The sequence below is a fragment of the Chrysochloris asiatica genome, unplaced genomic scaffold, assembly GCF_000296735.1.
Source record: "Chrysochloris asiatica unplaced genomic scaffold, ChrAsi1.0 scaffold00007, whole genome shotgun sequence".
In the NCBI taxonomy this organism is placed as follows: Eukaryota; Metazoa; Chordata; class Mammalia; order Afrosoricida; family Chrysochloridae; genus Chrysochloris; species Chrysochloris asiatica.
In genome coordinates, this window is record NW_006408525.1 from 10035444 (window position 1) to 10048752 (window position 13309).

The window sequence follows — 13309 nt, forward strand, 5'->3', positions numbered from 1 at the left end:
ACCAACTCACGGAAAACCTATGTTTAAGAGAATGCCTGAAACAAACACAGTGGCTTATCCACCTCATTGGAATCTGGAAGGCCTATGAAAACAGACAGTGTACAAGTTGCAGGAATAACAAGACTTTACCTTGATCACCATTTGTCTTCCTGACTTTTCCCCTTACCTCCATTTCCTATCTCTTTTCTCTCCTCTAACTGATCATAATTTGGAACTGAATTAGATATATTTTGTAAATTGATGTATGTGCTTATTAAAGTTGTATACTACTGGTCAGCAAGTTGAAATGTTTACATTTCTCTAAGGACTAAAATAAAATTTCTTGGTACGCGTGACCCTGGATAGAGAGCTATCAGAAAAACAGCACTAGTAAGATTCTTCACCCTCAACCATTGTGGCTAAGTGCCATTGAGTCAGTTCCAGCTCATAGAGACTCTGAATAGAGTTTCTAAGGAACTAGTGGGACAAGTATTTGATTTAGTAAGCATAGCTTACTTGTGGCTTTTTCTCCTGTAACATTTTTGTATGACTAAGAACCGGGGGTACACTTGAAAGAGGAAGGAAGTTCAAATACAGCCTGAGGACATGTGTAAATGAGGGACGCTGATGCCAGTAGACAACCCAACATTTTGAATGTTTTGAGCAATTCCAGTTTTTTTAAGCACCACCTTCCAGAAATTCCCTCTTTCTGCAACAATTTCCTCCTTTTACCACTCTAACCCTCCAGGTCTCTGCAGCAGCATGTGTCCCCAAAGGCAGACTTGGAGATGGGTGTGTCCTGTTTGATTCAATCAGCAGAGGACTAAAAGGTGTGGGGTGAAACAAAGAACTGATATTATCAGGATAGTTCCTGGATTGTCAAATAATAACATAAACTTATTATTTCAGTAGGATAAGCACTTGAACTGTGAACCACAAGGTTGGCAGTTTGAGCCCACCAGCTGCTCTGCAAGAGAAAGATGAGGCTTTCTACTTCCACAGATTTACAGCTTCAGAACCACTATACAGGGTCTCTATGAGTCGAAACTGATGCAACAGCTCTTAACAACAACAACATCATTTCTGTATATCTTTACTATATAGATCTACACTGCCCCGGAGTCCTGGTGTGGCACTATGAATTAATGCACTGGACTGCAAAGTCAGTTTGAACCACAAGATCCATAGTTCAAGCTTACCAGATGCTCCTCAGAAACCCTATACAGGATTGCTGTGGGTCGGAACCAACCTGATGGTAACAAACTGTCTTGGTGTGTTGCTATAAGCTAAACACTGGACTGCTAACCAAAAGGTCAGTAGTTCAAACCCACCAACTGCTCTTGGAAACCCTATATAGGGTCGCTATGAGTCAGAACTGACTTGACAGCATTTAACAATAAGATACTGTCCAACTAAGTAGCCACTAGCCACATGTAGCTATTTAAATTAAAACTAATTAGAATTACATGACATTTGAAATGTCATTCCTTGGTTGCACGAGTCATATTTCAAGTGCTCAATAACCACACATGGCTAGTGGCTACCATACTGGGGAATGCAGAATTACCAATTCTAAAGAACTGTGCTGGTTTAAAGCTAACCATAAGGTCAGCTGTTCAAATCCAACAGCTACCACACAGGAAAAAGATAAAGCTTACTACTCCCATAAAGATTTACAGTCTTGGACACCCTATAGAAAAGGGTCACTCTGAGTCAAAACTGACTCAATAACACACGAAAACAACATTAAAAAAGGGAAACAACGCCACTACATCTATCTATAACCTTTCCCAATGGTTTGTGCCCTGTTATTACACTTTTTCCATGCCATCTTCTGTAATTTTTACCATATTTTGTGGTAATTGATAAAATTTGAGTACTTTCTATGTTATGGTAGTGGTGGTGTGCCATGGAGTTGGCTCCAACTCGTAGTGAGCCTGTACACGGTTTCCGAGGCTGTAAATCTTTATGGGAGCAGAAAGCCTCATCTTTCTCCTGCGGAACAGGTGGTAGTTTCGAACTGCTGACCATGAGGTTAGCAGCCCAACTTGTAACCAGTATACTACCAGAGCCCCTTTGTTATGTTGTAGGGACTCCAAAATATTTCATAGATAGTTAAAAGCAGTCTCAATTTCCAGTCTACTGAACTCTAAAGCCCAATGCTCTTCAATCTCCCAAATTAGATCTACAGCTAGAGACTGCCTTAATTGGCTTTGATTAGTCATAAGACAGTGCTTAGCAGATAGCAGGGGCTCATTAGATGTTGAATAAATCAACAAATGGATAAATTAATCACTAAAATATTAATATGTGTGTATGTTTCTTGATCTTCTATTTGGTTCCACTGATCTCTCCCTCTAGTTCTACAATGGTATGATTATCTCTAGATCACTGTAGCTTTATATTATGTTTTAATGTCTATAGGGCTCTTAATTTGTAAAGAAGTTCCTTGTATAATTTTCCATGCTTATTCTTCCCAGATGAGCTTTATAATCATTTGCCAAGTTTTAGGAGATAACCTGTTGGCATTGTGTTTGGGATCACATTGAATTTATAGATGATTTTGGCATCTTTTTCATAATGCATCTTATCCTGGAACAAGTTGCATTGTTTCATTAATTTAAAACTTCTATTTATATTGCTCAATACAGCTTTAACTTTAGTCCTTCATGTTTCTTAATCAGCTTATTCTTACTGATTTATTTGCTATTTTGGGTCAGAGCCTTGCTTAAATGTGTTATTTGCCACCTAGCAAAAAAATGTCACATGTTCCAGTGGCATTTCTTCTTATACTCTCCCCATCCATGTGCATCTAGGGGCTGTTGTTAAATTGATATGTGCCATCAAGTCTGTTTGACTCATAATGACCCTGTATTAGGGTTTCCAAGGAGCGGCTGGTGAGTTTGAACCACCGATTTTGTTGTTTAAATTGACCTTGTTGTTCATTGCTTTATCCCACAGCACCACACCAGGTAGGATTTCAGTCCAGCCAATTAGAGAATTACAGTTTGGGGCTACGGTGATTGGTTCAGGAATGGGAAATGATCCAAGTTTGAATAATGAAAGTAAATCCTGGGGCTTATGTAAGACCAAGTGAGAAAACATACCCTTTTGTTTTTCCTGTTCAACTTGGGCAGATAAAGGCTTGGCACTTTTAGCAACTATCTTACTACCCGCATGGAGCCTGAAAATAAAGTAAAGCTGAAAGCTTTAGAAAGGCCAAGTTCTGATGATGTCATTTCAAGACCAAGAATCTAGCTATGCGTGAAGTCACCCTAACCTTGGAAGTTAGCCAATAAATTCTAAGCTGCTGAAGCTAGTTTAAACTATGATTTTGATCATTTCCAAGAAAAAAATTCCTGAGCCATACAATGAGAATTCTTCATCATTATTAAGCATAAATGCTAGATTTGAGTTGGGCTAGATTCTGTCCTATCATGTACTATCCATCTTGTCCTATTTTAAGAATCAATTAAAAATTAAGAATGGATATTGAATTTTTTCAAATGCTTCTTTTGACATGTTTAGAGAAGACTATGTTTTCTTTTAGCCTGTTAATCTATGTTATGCTAATAGCATTCCCAATATTTTTGTTTTATTCACTGCTGTTTTCTCAGTACAGTGCTAAGCATATGGTAGGCCACCAATACAATACTCACTGGAGGATTAATTGTTGTACTCTTTATATAAATATTTTACTTAAGATTTTTTCATTGATTACTAAGACTGGTCTTTCATTTTCTTTTTCAGTTTTGTCTGAGGCAGGTTTTGATATCAATTAATGCTATGCAAATGTTCCTTCTGTTTCTATGCAATTGAAACACTCATTTTGAAAAGCATTGGAATTATCTTCTTTGACAGTTTGAAAATGTTCACCTGTACTAGGTAAGACAGCTTCTTGAAAATGTTTTCAATCTCTTTCTTCTTAGGTAAACTTTGTTCATTTATTTATTTTTCTAGATAACATCTAGAAATTGACACAATTAAAGTTTTCATAATTACTTTAATTTCCTCTTTGTTCTCTCTCACATTTCTAATGTTCACATTGGGATATTTCAGTTAGTTTTAGGCTGTCTGGGACAGAAATCACATCTGCTAAGTGAAAATATTAATAACCAAGTCAGATACATAAGGTCACTCATCAGGTCACTTGCTGATAGACGTAATGTAAACATTAAAAGAACTTTGAAGATTTTTAAATAAAAAGTCTGTTTTTGGAAACAACAAAACAGAGGGGTAAGTGGTTGGGGACCCCAGTGACTTTAAACCACTGTTCAGTATGTTCATTTCCTCAATCTGAGGTATGGACAGATATCATATGCCCTTGTAAAGATTCGCCTCAGCACAGTTCACACTGAAGTGATTTCTGTTAAATTGATGAAAAGTTTGCAAATGTTTTAGAATTTTAGTGGATCACTCTGAATCACAGTAATGGCTTAGAGACACTCAGAAATGTCCAGTGGTGCTAATCTCTTGGGAAAACATAAAATCAGAATGATCAGTGATACTCATAAAATAAAAACCTCTTCCAAAGTAAGGATATAGGGGGACACTTCCATTTTGCTACCTTAAATATTCTGCATCTATAGGCAATGGTATCGTACATTAATACATAAATAATTGCTACTTGAAATGGGAAAATAAAAATTTTAAAAAGGGGTGCAAGAAAGGGAAAATTGTCCAAAGTCAAAATCCACCCCCTCACAGCTGTAAATTACTCATCAGCTGTTAATGTCACTGTACTGAGCTGGAGCTGAGTCAGCCATCAGCCTGGCTGCAGTGAAGCAGAACTGTTCTTCCTCCTCTTTTCATTACAGGGCTTTCACTTTGTAAACAGTACCAGAGGAAAGACCAATGCACTGTAGCAGGAATTCCATCCAATTTGATGCTGGAAACAACTTGGATCCAGGTGAATCAATTACTATCAATAAAAACCAGAGGAGGAATTCATTCCTGGCCAATTTTCTGTCAAAAACAAATCTACATATAAAAGAACAAGAATGTTTACTTTTATATCTTTCTGACACTCTCTGAAATCTAGCTACTCTGATTCATTATGTACCATGTTTTAATGAATGCAAATGCTTCAAACAGAACAAACGGCATGAGATATTTAAAATATTTAATAATTTTTACTAGTAATTTCCTTATTTTAAAATACAACAGTATTTTTAGTACCTGTCAAATATATATAAGCCTAATGCATTAAATAAATATGCCTTCATTAACAGAATCTCATATTTTGCCTAGAAAAAAAAGTGTGTAATGTCCCACGCAAATAAATCACATATTATAAATCTGTCTTAAATCTAACCTCTATTTATTGGTAGATATAAGATTTAATATAATTAATGAACTTTGTTACAGCTGATTTCTTGAATTTTCATATTGGACTTTTGATTTTTACTTGGACTTCTGAAAGCAAGCCAAACATTTTTAATGGGTTTTCCTTAAACTCTTCCCCCTAGCTATCTTTTCTGTTCTGTCTTCATATTCTCTACTTCACTACACTTATCCAGATACTTATAACAACTTCCTGTGGCTCCAAATACTTTCATGCATCACTGTATTTTTAAAAGATATTCCTGTAGTTCGGCTCTACTTTTCTCCTTTTACTGATCCATTAATACATATCCATATATATTACATTTTTTTCTCTTGCTATCATTATATAGAAGTCCTAATGTGACACTGTAGGATAAGCACTGGAGTACTAACCACAAGATCAGCAGTTCAAACCCACAAGCCACTTCTTGGAAGTCCTATACAGGGGTTGCTATGAGTCAGAACTGATTGGATGGCACTTAGCCACAAAAACAACTACTACATACTCAGTACACTGAGTAAATGTAATTAAGGGTCTGAAGTATTTTGCAGACACTTTCTGTGGATCACTAAATATGAGAAGATGTTAGTGTTTTAAACAAATACTGTAGAGAGGCACTCACCCACGGTGCCTTCTGCGCCATCCGTCTCCTTTGGTATATAATGTGCAGAAAGATCACTCTGAAGGACTTCATCTGACGTGGCTCTGGCTAAAGCAGCAGCCAGAAAGGAAGGGCAATTACTGAAAGAAAAATATATAAAAGGCTACTTTAAGAATCAATTAGGAATCAATAAACTTAATAGTTAATTATTAAAGCATCCTGGTGGTGCTGTAGAGTAAGCACTGAACTGCTAACTAAAGGTCGGTAGTTCAAATCCAGCTGCTCATAGGGAGACAGATGGGACTTTTGCTCCTGTAAATATTTTGTTCTTGTTGTTAAGTGCCTTCAAGTCAGTTCCAACCCACAGCGACCCTGTGCACGGTTTCCGAGGAGTGACTGATGAGCTTGTACCACCTACCTTGCAGTTCAAACCAACTTTGCAGTCCAGCGCATTAACCCACAGCACCACACCATTATAGCCTTGGAAATGCTACACAGGGTCACTATGCATCAGACTTGACTCGATGGCAGTGGGTTATAAATTTCTAGTATATTGTCTTAAAACAAAATTATTCCTTTAAACAGTATTCAACAGAAATTTGTTGAGTGTTTATTATGGAATGCATTGTTAGGTACTCTCAGGAGTTATGGTGTGGTGCTATACGATAAGCACTGGACTGCTAACCACAAGGTCGGCAGTTCAAACCCACCAGCTGCTCTTTGGAAACCCTATATAGGGTGGGTATGAGCTGGAAATGACTCAAATGCACTTAACAACAACAACAACATGAGGTACTCTGCTAAGTGCTGGGTATAGATTGCTGAATAACACAAGCATGGTGCCTGACCTAGTGGAACTCACAATCTGGTTAGGGAGACATGATAAACAAATAGGATGTAACTTAAAATTGGAGTGTACTTTGTAAAGGAAAAAAGTGACAGAGAATAATAGATAGGATTGTGAGGAGTGTTATACGTTAAAGGATGAAGGAAACTCAGTCATGTGGGGTTTGGGGAGTTGGGAAAGAATATACCAGGCAGAGGGGACAGCATGTGTACAGGCCCTTTTTTGAGAGCTTAGTATGTGTTCAAGGAACTAGAAGAAGCGCAGAGGAGATGAAGCATAGTGGGTGCAGGAGAAAGTAGCAGGGGATAAGGTCAAAGGGCTAGGTAGAAAGAAGTAAGGCACATGGGCTATTTAGATCATAGTAAAGAGTTTGATTTTTGCTCGGAACAGAATGAGAAGTTGCTAAAAGTTATAAGAGTACCACAACCAGATATACTCATATGACTTCAAAGATGAGAACAAGAATAAAGCAGAGTAGCCAATAACAAGATTGTAATCCAGGTGAGATTTTTTTTTTTTTTTAAGTTTATTTTAGAGAAAGAAAATGTAGAACTTGCTGATAAATGGATATAGAGGTGAGGGAGCAAAAAGAATGTAAGCTGTTCTCTGTTAGGCTCTGAGCACCTTGGTGAATAGTGGTTTTAATGCCTTCGATGGGGAAATCAGATTTGTGGAGGAAGTGAAGTAATGTAGGAAAAAAAAATTCATTTTAGCATGTTAGATGTGAGATACCTTACTGAAGATGTCAATAGGTGAATTGGATATTCTAATGTGAACCTCAGAGAGCTCAGGAAACTTGGGATGGGGAGTGGTACTGTAGGATAAGCACTGGACTGCTAAGCATAAGGTGTCAGTGGTTCAAACCCACCAACCACTCCTTGGAAACCCTATACAGGGTCACTATGAGTTAGAAAGGAGGTGACGACACTTAACAAATCCCATGGCTCACCACTGTATGTTGGCTAGTGGTGGTAAGGAAATGGGTAGGTTATTTGTTTTAGTTTACAGGTTATCAAATCAAGAGGGATAGTATTCAAGAAGCTGTCCTAAAAAAATGTCACCCAAGAAATCTCACCTACACCAGTGAGGTCCTGTACGGCATAAAGGGGCCAGACATCATAATGAGAAGAGACTTTGGAAGGCCTCTGGGTAGAGACAAAATATAGTTGCATATGGGAAGCATATAAATTGTGTGCCCAGAGCAGACTCTGCAGATTTTTTTCTACAAAAAGTCAGCAATATGTCTACAAGAGACATATCAATAAGATGGAGACAACCTAAATACCCATCAACAAAAGAATAGCTAAGCAAACTTTGGTACATACACACAATGGAATACTACAAAATACTGAAGAATAATGATGAATGTGTGAAACACCTTACAACATGGTTGAATCTGGAGATATTTTGCTGAGTGAAATTAGTTAATCACAAAAGGACAAATATTGTATGAGACCAATGTAAAAAGTTAAAAAAAAAAGTTGTCTTGATAAAAGAATCTATCTATGATGGTTACAGAGCAAGGGAGGGAAAATTATTCATGGACTAGAGGGTAGACACATGTTAACACAGATGACAGGGCAGGTAATATACAACAAGAGGGAGATTAGCAGAGGAAAGATGAACATAGCAGGAGACACAGGGAGGAATGCAATAAAATAAACCGAAGGTTAAATGCTGTTAATGTTGGTATGTGGAAGGGATTGCAACCATGTAATGAAGCAAAGTATATGATCTGTTGAATGTAAAACTGGTGATCTACTCTGTAAACCTTCACCCAATACACAAAAACAAGTCAGCAATATTCCTTTTTTTAGCATTTCATTGTAATTTGGGTGAAAGTTTGCATACAATATTCAACAATTTCTACACATTTTGTTTGGTGACGCGTACAATCCCCTCAATGTGACAGCACTCTTTCTACTTCCTCTTTGGGCTCTTTCCAATTTGTCTTTCTTTCCTGCCCCTTCCTGCATTCTGAAGTTGTGTTGTTGTTGTTAAATGCTGCCCTTTTTGGTCTCCTTTGGCTGATTGTTCTGAAGAGTGTTTCTCACAGGGTTACTGTTCACTTTATAGACAGACCTATGTGACAGAAAGGTGGATTCGGTTCCAGGCTTGGAGAATGTCACGGATCATAGTCTCAGGGGTTCCACCAGTCCCTATCAGATGGGTAAGCCTAGTCGTTTTTATGATTTTTTTATTGTGTTCTAAATTTTATTTCCACTCTTTCCAGGGCCTTCTATTGTGATCCCAATGAGGAAGGTGAGTAATGGTAGCTGATCTCCATCTGGTTTTTCTGGTCTTGAGCCATTGCAGTCTGTGGTTCCCGTGGTCCATTATTCCTATTTTGCTGTTGTTGTTAGATGCTGTCAAGTCGGTTCCAAATCACAGTGATCCTGTATAGGGTTTCCGAGGAGCAGCTCATGGGTTTGAACTGCCAACCCTGTGGTTAGCAGTCTAGTGCTTTTCCCACAGTGCCACACTAGGAATCCACTAGCCCTGTTTTAGAACACAAGATCTGAAGGCTTTTGCCTAGGAACAACTTCAGCCAGGTAGACCATAATTCTATCTTGTGCCTAAGTTTAAGTTTTCAGTTGCCAAAATTTTCTCGATAGCTCATGCACCTCTGGCCTACCTGCCAGAGTTAGAAACAGAATGTATCTGAAAGTGGGGTTTGGATCACTTTCAGTGCAGGAAGAACTCGGGGATGCTTTCCTAAGCATACTCCTGATAAGCACACTCCTAAACGGCTGGTTGTGATGTCATAGCCTGAGGGCCTCAGAGGCAATCTGGTTTTGTCTCTGTGTGTCCAGTCAGCTCCTACTCTTAACAACCCCCGTATAGGGTTTCTAAAGAGCAGCTAGTGGGTTTGAACTACCAGTTTTGCAGTTAGCAATCCAGTGCTTATCCTACACACCAGGACTCTTGTAACCTTTCCTATTTACTCTAGTCCCCTCCTTGCTTCCATAGGCCTGGCATACATGTGTGACATAATGCTGCTGTTAGTGTGGTTGTGGGAAGAAATTCCTTTGTTCTCTAAAGAAAGGAAGAGAAGGAGGTAGAATTTTATCACTGGTTTCCCTCACCCAGATGATCTATGTTTGTTTTTACTCCTGTTTAAGACTTAATAAAGAGTCTCTATAATGGTCAATGGTTTGAAACTACCAGCCGCTCCCCGGGAGAAAGATAAGGCTTTCTACTCCCGTAAAGATTTACACCCTCGGAGACCCTGTACAGGGTCGCTATGGGTCGGAACTGACTCGACGGCACTTAACAACAACAAATAATATTTATGGAATCTTGGTGTGGTACTGTAGGATCAGCGCTGGACTGCTAACCACAAGGCCCGGAGGTTCAAATCCACCAGTCTCTCCTTGGAAACCCTGTACAGAGTCACTATCAGTTGGAACTGACTTGATGGCACTTAACAACAACATAATATTTATGCATTTAAAGATGGGGTTGCTTTTTCTCCCCTAGAAAAGTCCTTTGGACTAGTTGTTTCTCTGAGTCTCTGATTTTCTTCACTCTTCTTTGCTCCAAATGGGGAGAGACCATTAGTTGCATCTAAGATAGTCACTCACAAGCTTTTTGAAAAAAAAGCTTTTTACTGTGAATTGAGTGAAAGTTACAGAACAGATCATCAGTACCACATTCTACAATTATATACTTTCTGTCATTACAATGATTACAATTCCTTGCATGGACCTTCAATTCACAGTACTTACCTATATTCACTGTAACTTTTTCGCTACCTTCATCTTTCCTGTGCCAACCTCCCTCTTGTTGTATATTGCCTTCCCCATCAGCCAAGTTAACATATGTGTAGCCTCTACCCCATTAATAATTTTCCCTTCCATCCCACCCTTAGTAACCATCACAGAATATTTCTTTTAGCAAGAAAACATTTTCTTAACTTTTACAGCAGTGGTCTCATACAATATTTGTTCTTTTATAATGGACTAACTTCACTCAGCATAATGTCCTCCAGGTTCATCCTTTTATATGTTTCACAGATTCATCATCATTCTTCAACATTGCATAGTATTCCATTGAGTATATGTACTAAAGTTTAACTACTCTTCTGTTGATGGGCATGTAGGATGTGCAGTGAACATGGGTGTACAACTGTTTGTTCAAGTCACAGCTCTCATTTCTTGAGGATACCAAGTAGAAGGATTGCTGGGTCATAAGGTATTTCTAACTTTTAGAGGAAGTGTCTTACAGTTTTTCACAGGGATTGCATCGTTTTACAGTCTCATGAGCAGTGTAGGAGGAGCCCAGTCTCTCTACACCCTCATCAGCATTTGATGTTTTCTGGGTTTGTTTTTTTTCCATTTGCTATTAATGCTGGATTAAGATGATATGTCATTGTTATTTTGATTTGTATCTCTAATGATTAATGATTTTAAACATTTCTTTATATGCTTGTTGGCTCCTGGATATCTTTAATGAAGTGTCTGTTCATGTCCTCTGCCCATTTTTTAATTGGATTATTTATTTTCTTCTTGATGAAGTGTTGAAGTGTTCTATAGATTTTGGAGTAGTCCTTTGTCTGAAATGTCACTGCCAAAAACTGTTTTCCCAGTCTTTGGGTTCTCGTTTTATTCTTCTGGTGAAATCTTTTGATGCACTTAAGTGTCTAATTTTTAGGAGGTTTCAGTCATCTATCTTGTCTTCTGCTGTTTCTATGTTGTCAGTTATGTTTGATAGTGTATTTATGGCATGTGTAAGTTTGCCCCTAATTTTTCATTGATGATTTTTATATCTAGGTTTCACATTTAGGTCTTTAATCCACATTAAGTTCATTTTTGTATTTGGTGTGAGATACAGGTTTTGTTTCATTCTTCTGCATATAGATTTCCGGTTTTGCCAGCACTATTTATTAAAGAGATTATCTCTTTCCTGTTTAATGTGTTTTGGCTCTTTGTTGAACATCAACTGACCTTAGGTGAATGGATTTACTTCTGAATTCTCAACTCTGTTCCACCAATCTATGTTCCTTTCATTGTGTCAGTACCGGGCCATTTTGACTACTGTAGCTGTGAAGTAGGTTTTGAGAGCAAGAAGTGAGAAGTCTTCTACTTTGTTTAGTAAATGCTTTGCTTATCTAAGGTCTCTTTTCTTTTCATATAAAGTTAGTGATTAGTTTTTCCATCTTTTCAAAGAACAATGCTGGAACCTGGATTGGGATTGCATTGTACCTATAGATTACCTTGGGTAGTGTTGACATTTTCATGATATTAAGTCTTCCTATCCATGAGCATGGTATATTCTTCCATTTCTGTAGGTTTCTTTCAGTATAATGTTTGGTAGTTTTCTTTGTATAGGTCTTAGGTTTCTCTGGCTAGATTTATTCCTAAGTATTTCATATTTGGGGTGCCTGTGTAAATGCCATCATTTTCCTGATTCCTTTTTCAGAAGCCTCTTCATTAGTGTAAAGGAGGGCAACTGATTTTTGGATGGTGATCTTGTATCCTGCCAATTTGTTGAATTTTTCAATGAGTTCCAATAATTTTCTTGCCGAATCTTTGGGACTTTCTATGTATAGGATCATATCATGTGCAAATGGAGTTTCGCTCACAAGCATTTAAAACTTCAGTTGCTACTCACCAAAGTAAGATGCAGAAAATTGTCTTTGTATACTATGTTATGTCAAATGACATAGATATTCCCCAAGACAATGGTCCTAAGACACCAAACTCAGTGACTCAATCACTCAAGTGTTTGGTTATGACTAATGAGTTTTCATACCTTTGCTACATCTATGCTCTACTACATACATGGACATATCTGCAGCACATACAAATACATATGTAGAACTATCCTCTGCCAAACCTATATATGCTCATGGTGTACACCCATGCCCCATCCCACATCTGTTCAGCAGCTGGTGGCTCTGAACTGCTGACCTTGTGGTTCTCAATCCAGTGCTGATCTTACAGCATCACACCAGTAGTCCTTGTTTTTGTTATTATTGTTGTTGTTATAGGTCTGTTCAAGTAATCTACTTTTGTCTATTAATTTAGGTAGGTATTGTTCATCTTGAAATCTGTCCATTTTTTCCTAGATTTTCAAATTTGCTGAAGTACAATTCTTTATAGTGCTCTGTTATTATCCTTTTTATTTACATTGGTTCTGTCGTGAAGTCACCCATATAATTTCTTATTCATGTTATCTGCATCATCTTTTCTTTTCAATCGCTAGTAGTTTGTCAATTTTATTAATCCTTTTAAAGAACCAACTTCTTGTCTTGAGTCATTATATTATTTTTCAGTTTTCTGTTTCATGTATTTATGTGCTAACCTTTACTGTTTCTTTTTGGTGGCTTATTTTGCTGCTCTTTTTCTGTCAGAGATGTTGGGTTAAGTATTGATATTTTTCTTTCTTCTTTTTGGATGTGTGTATTATTTGTGATAAATTGTCCTCTAAACATTGCTTTTGCTGTGTCCCACAGATTTTGGTATATTATGTTTTCATTCTCATTTGATTCAAGGAAATTTTAAAATTATTTTTAATTTCTTCTATTACCCAGTAGCTCTTGGTTGTTGTTGTT

The 13309-nt window shown here is 37.6% G+C and overlaps 1 protein-coding gene across 1 annotated transcript in view; it reads right to left on the bottom strand.

Moving 5' to 3' along the window:
• The window catches only part of PPM1E (protein phosphatase, Mg2+/Mn2+ dependent, 1E), a 264999-nt gene that overhangs the window by 16179 nt on the left and 235511 nt on the right, over positions 1-13309 (bottom strand). The window contains exon 2 of the mRNA XM_006832382.1: positions 5928-6046. Within this exon, the coding sequence (XP_006832445.1) occupies positions 5928-6046 (119 nt within the window). The remainder of the gene's footprint in view (positions 1-5927; positions 6047-13309) is intronic.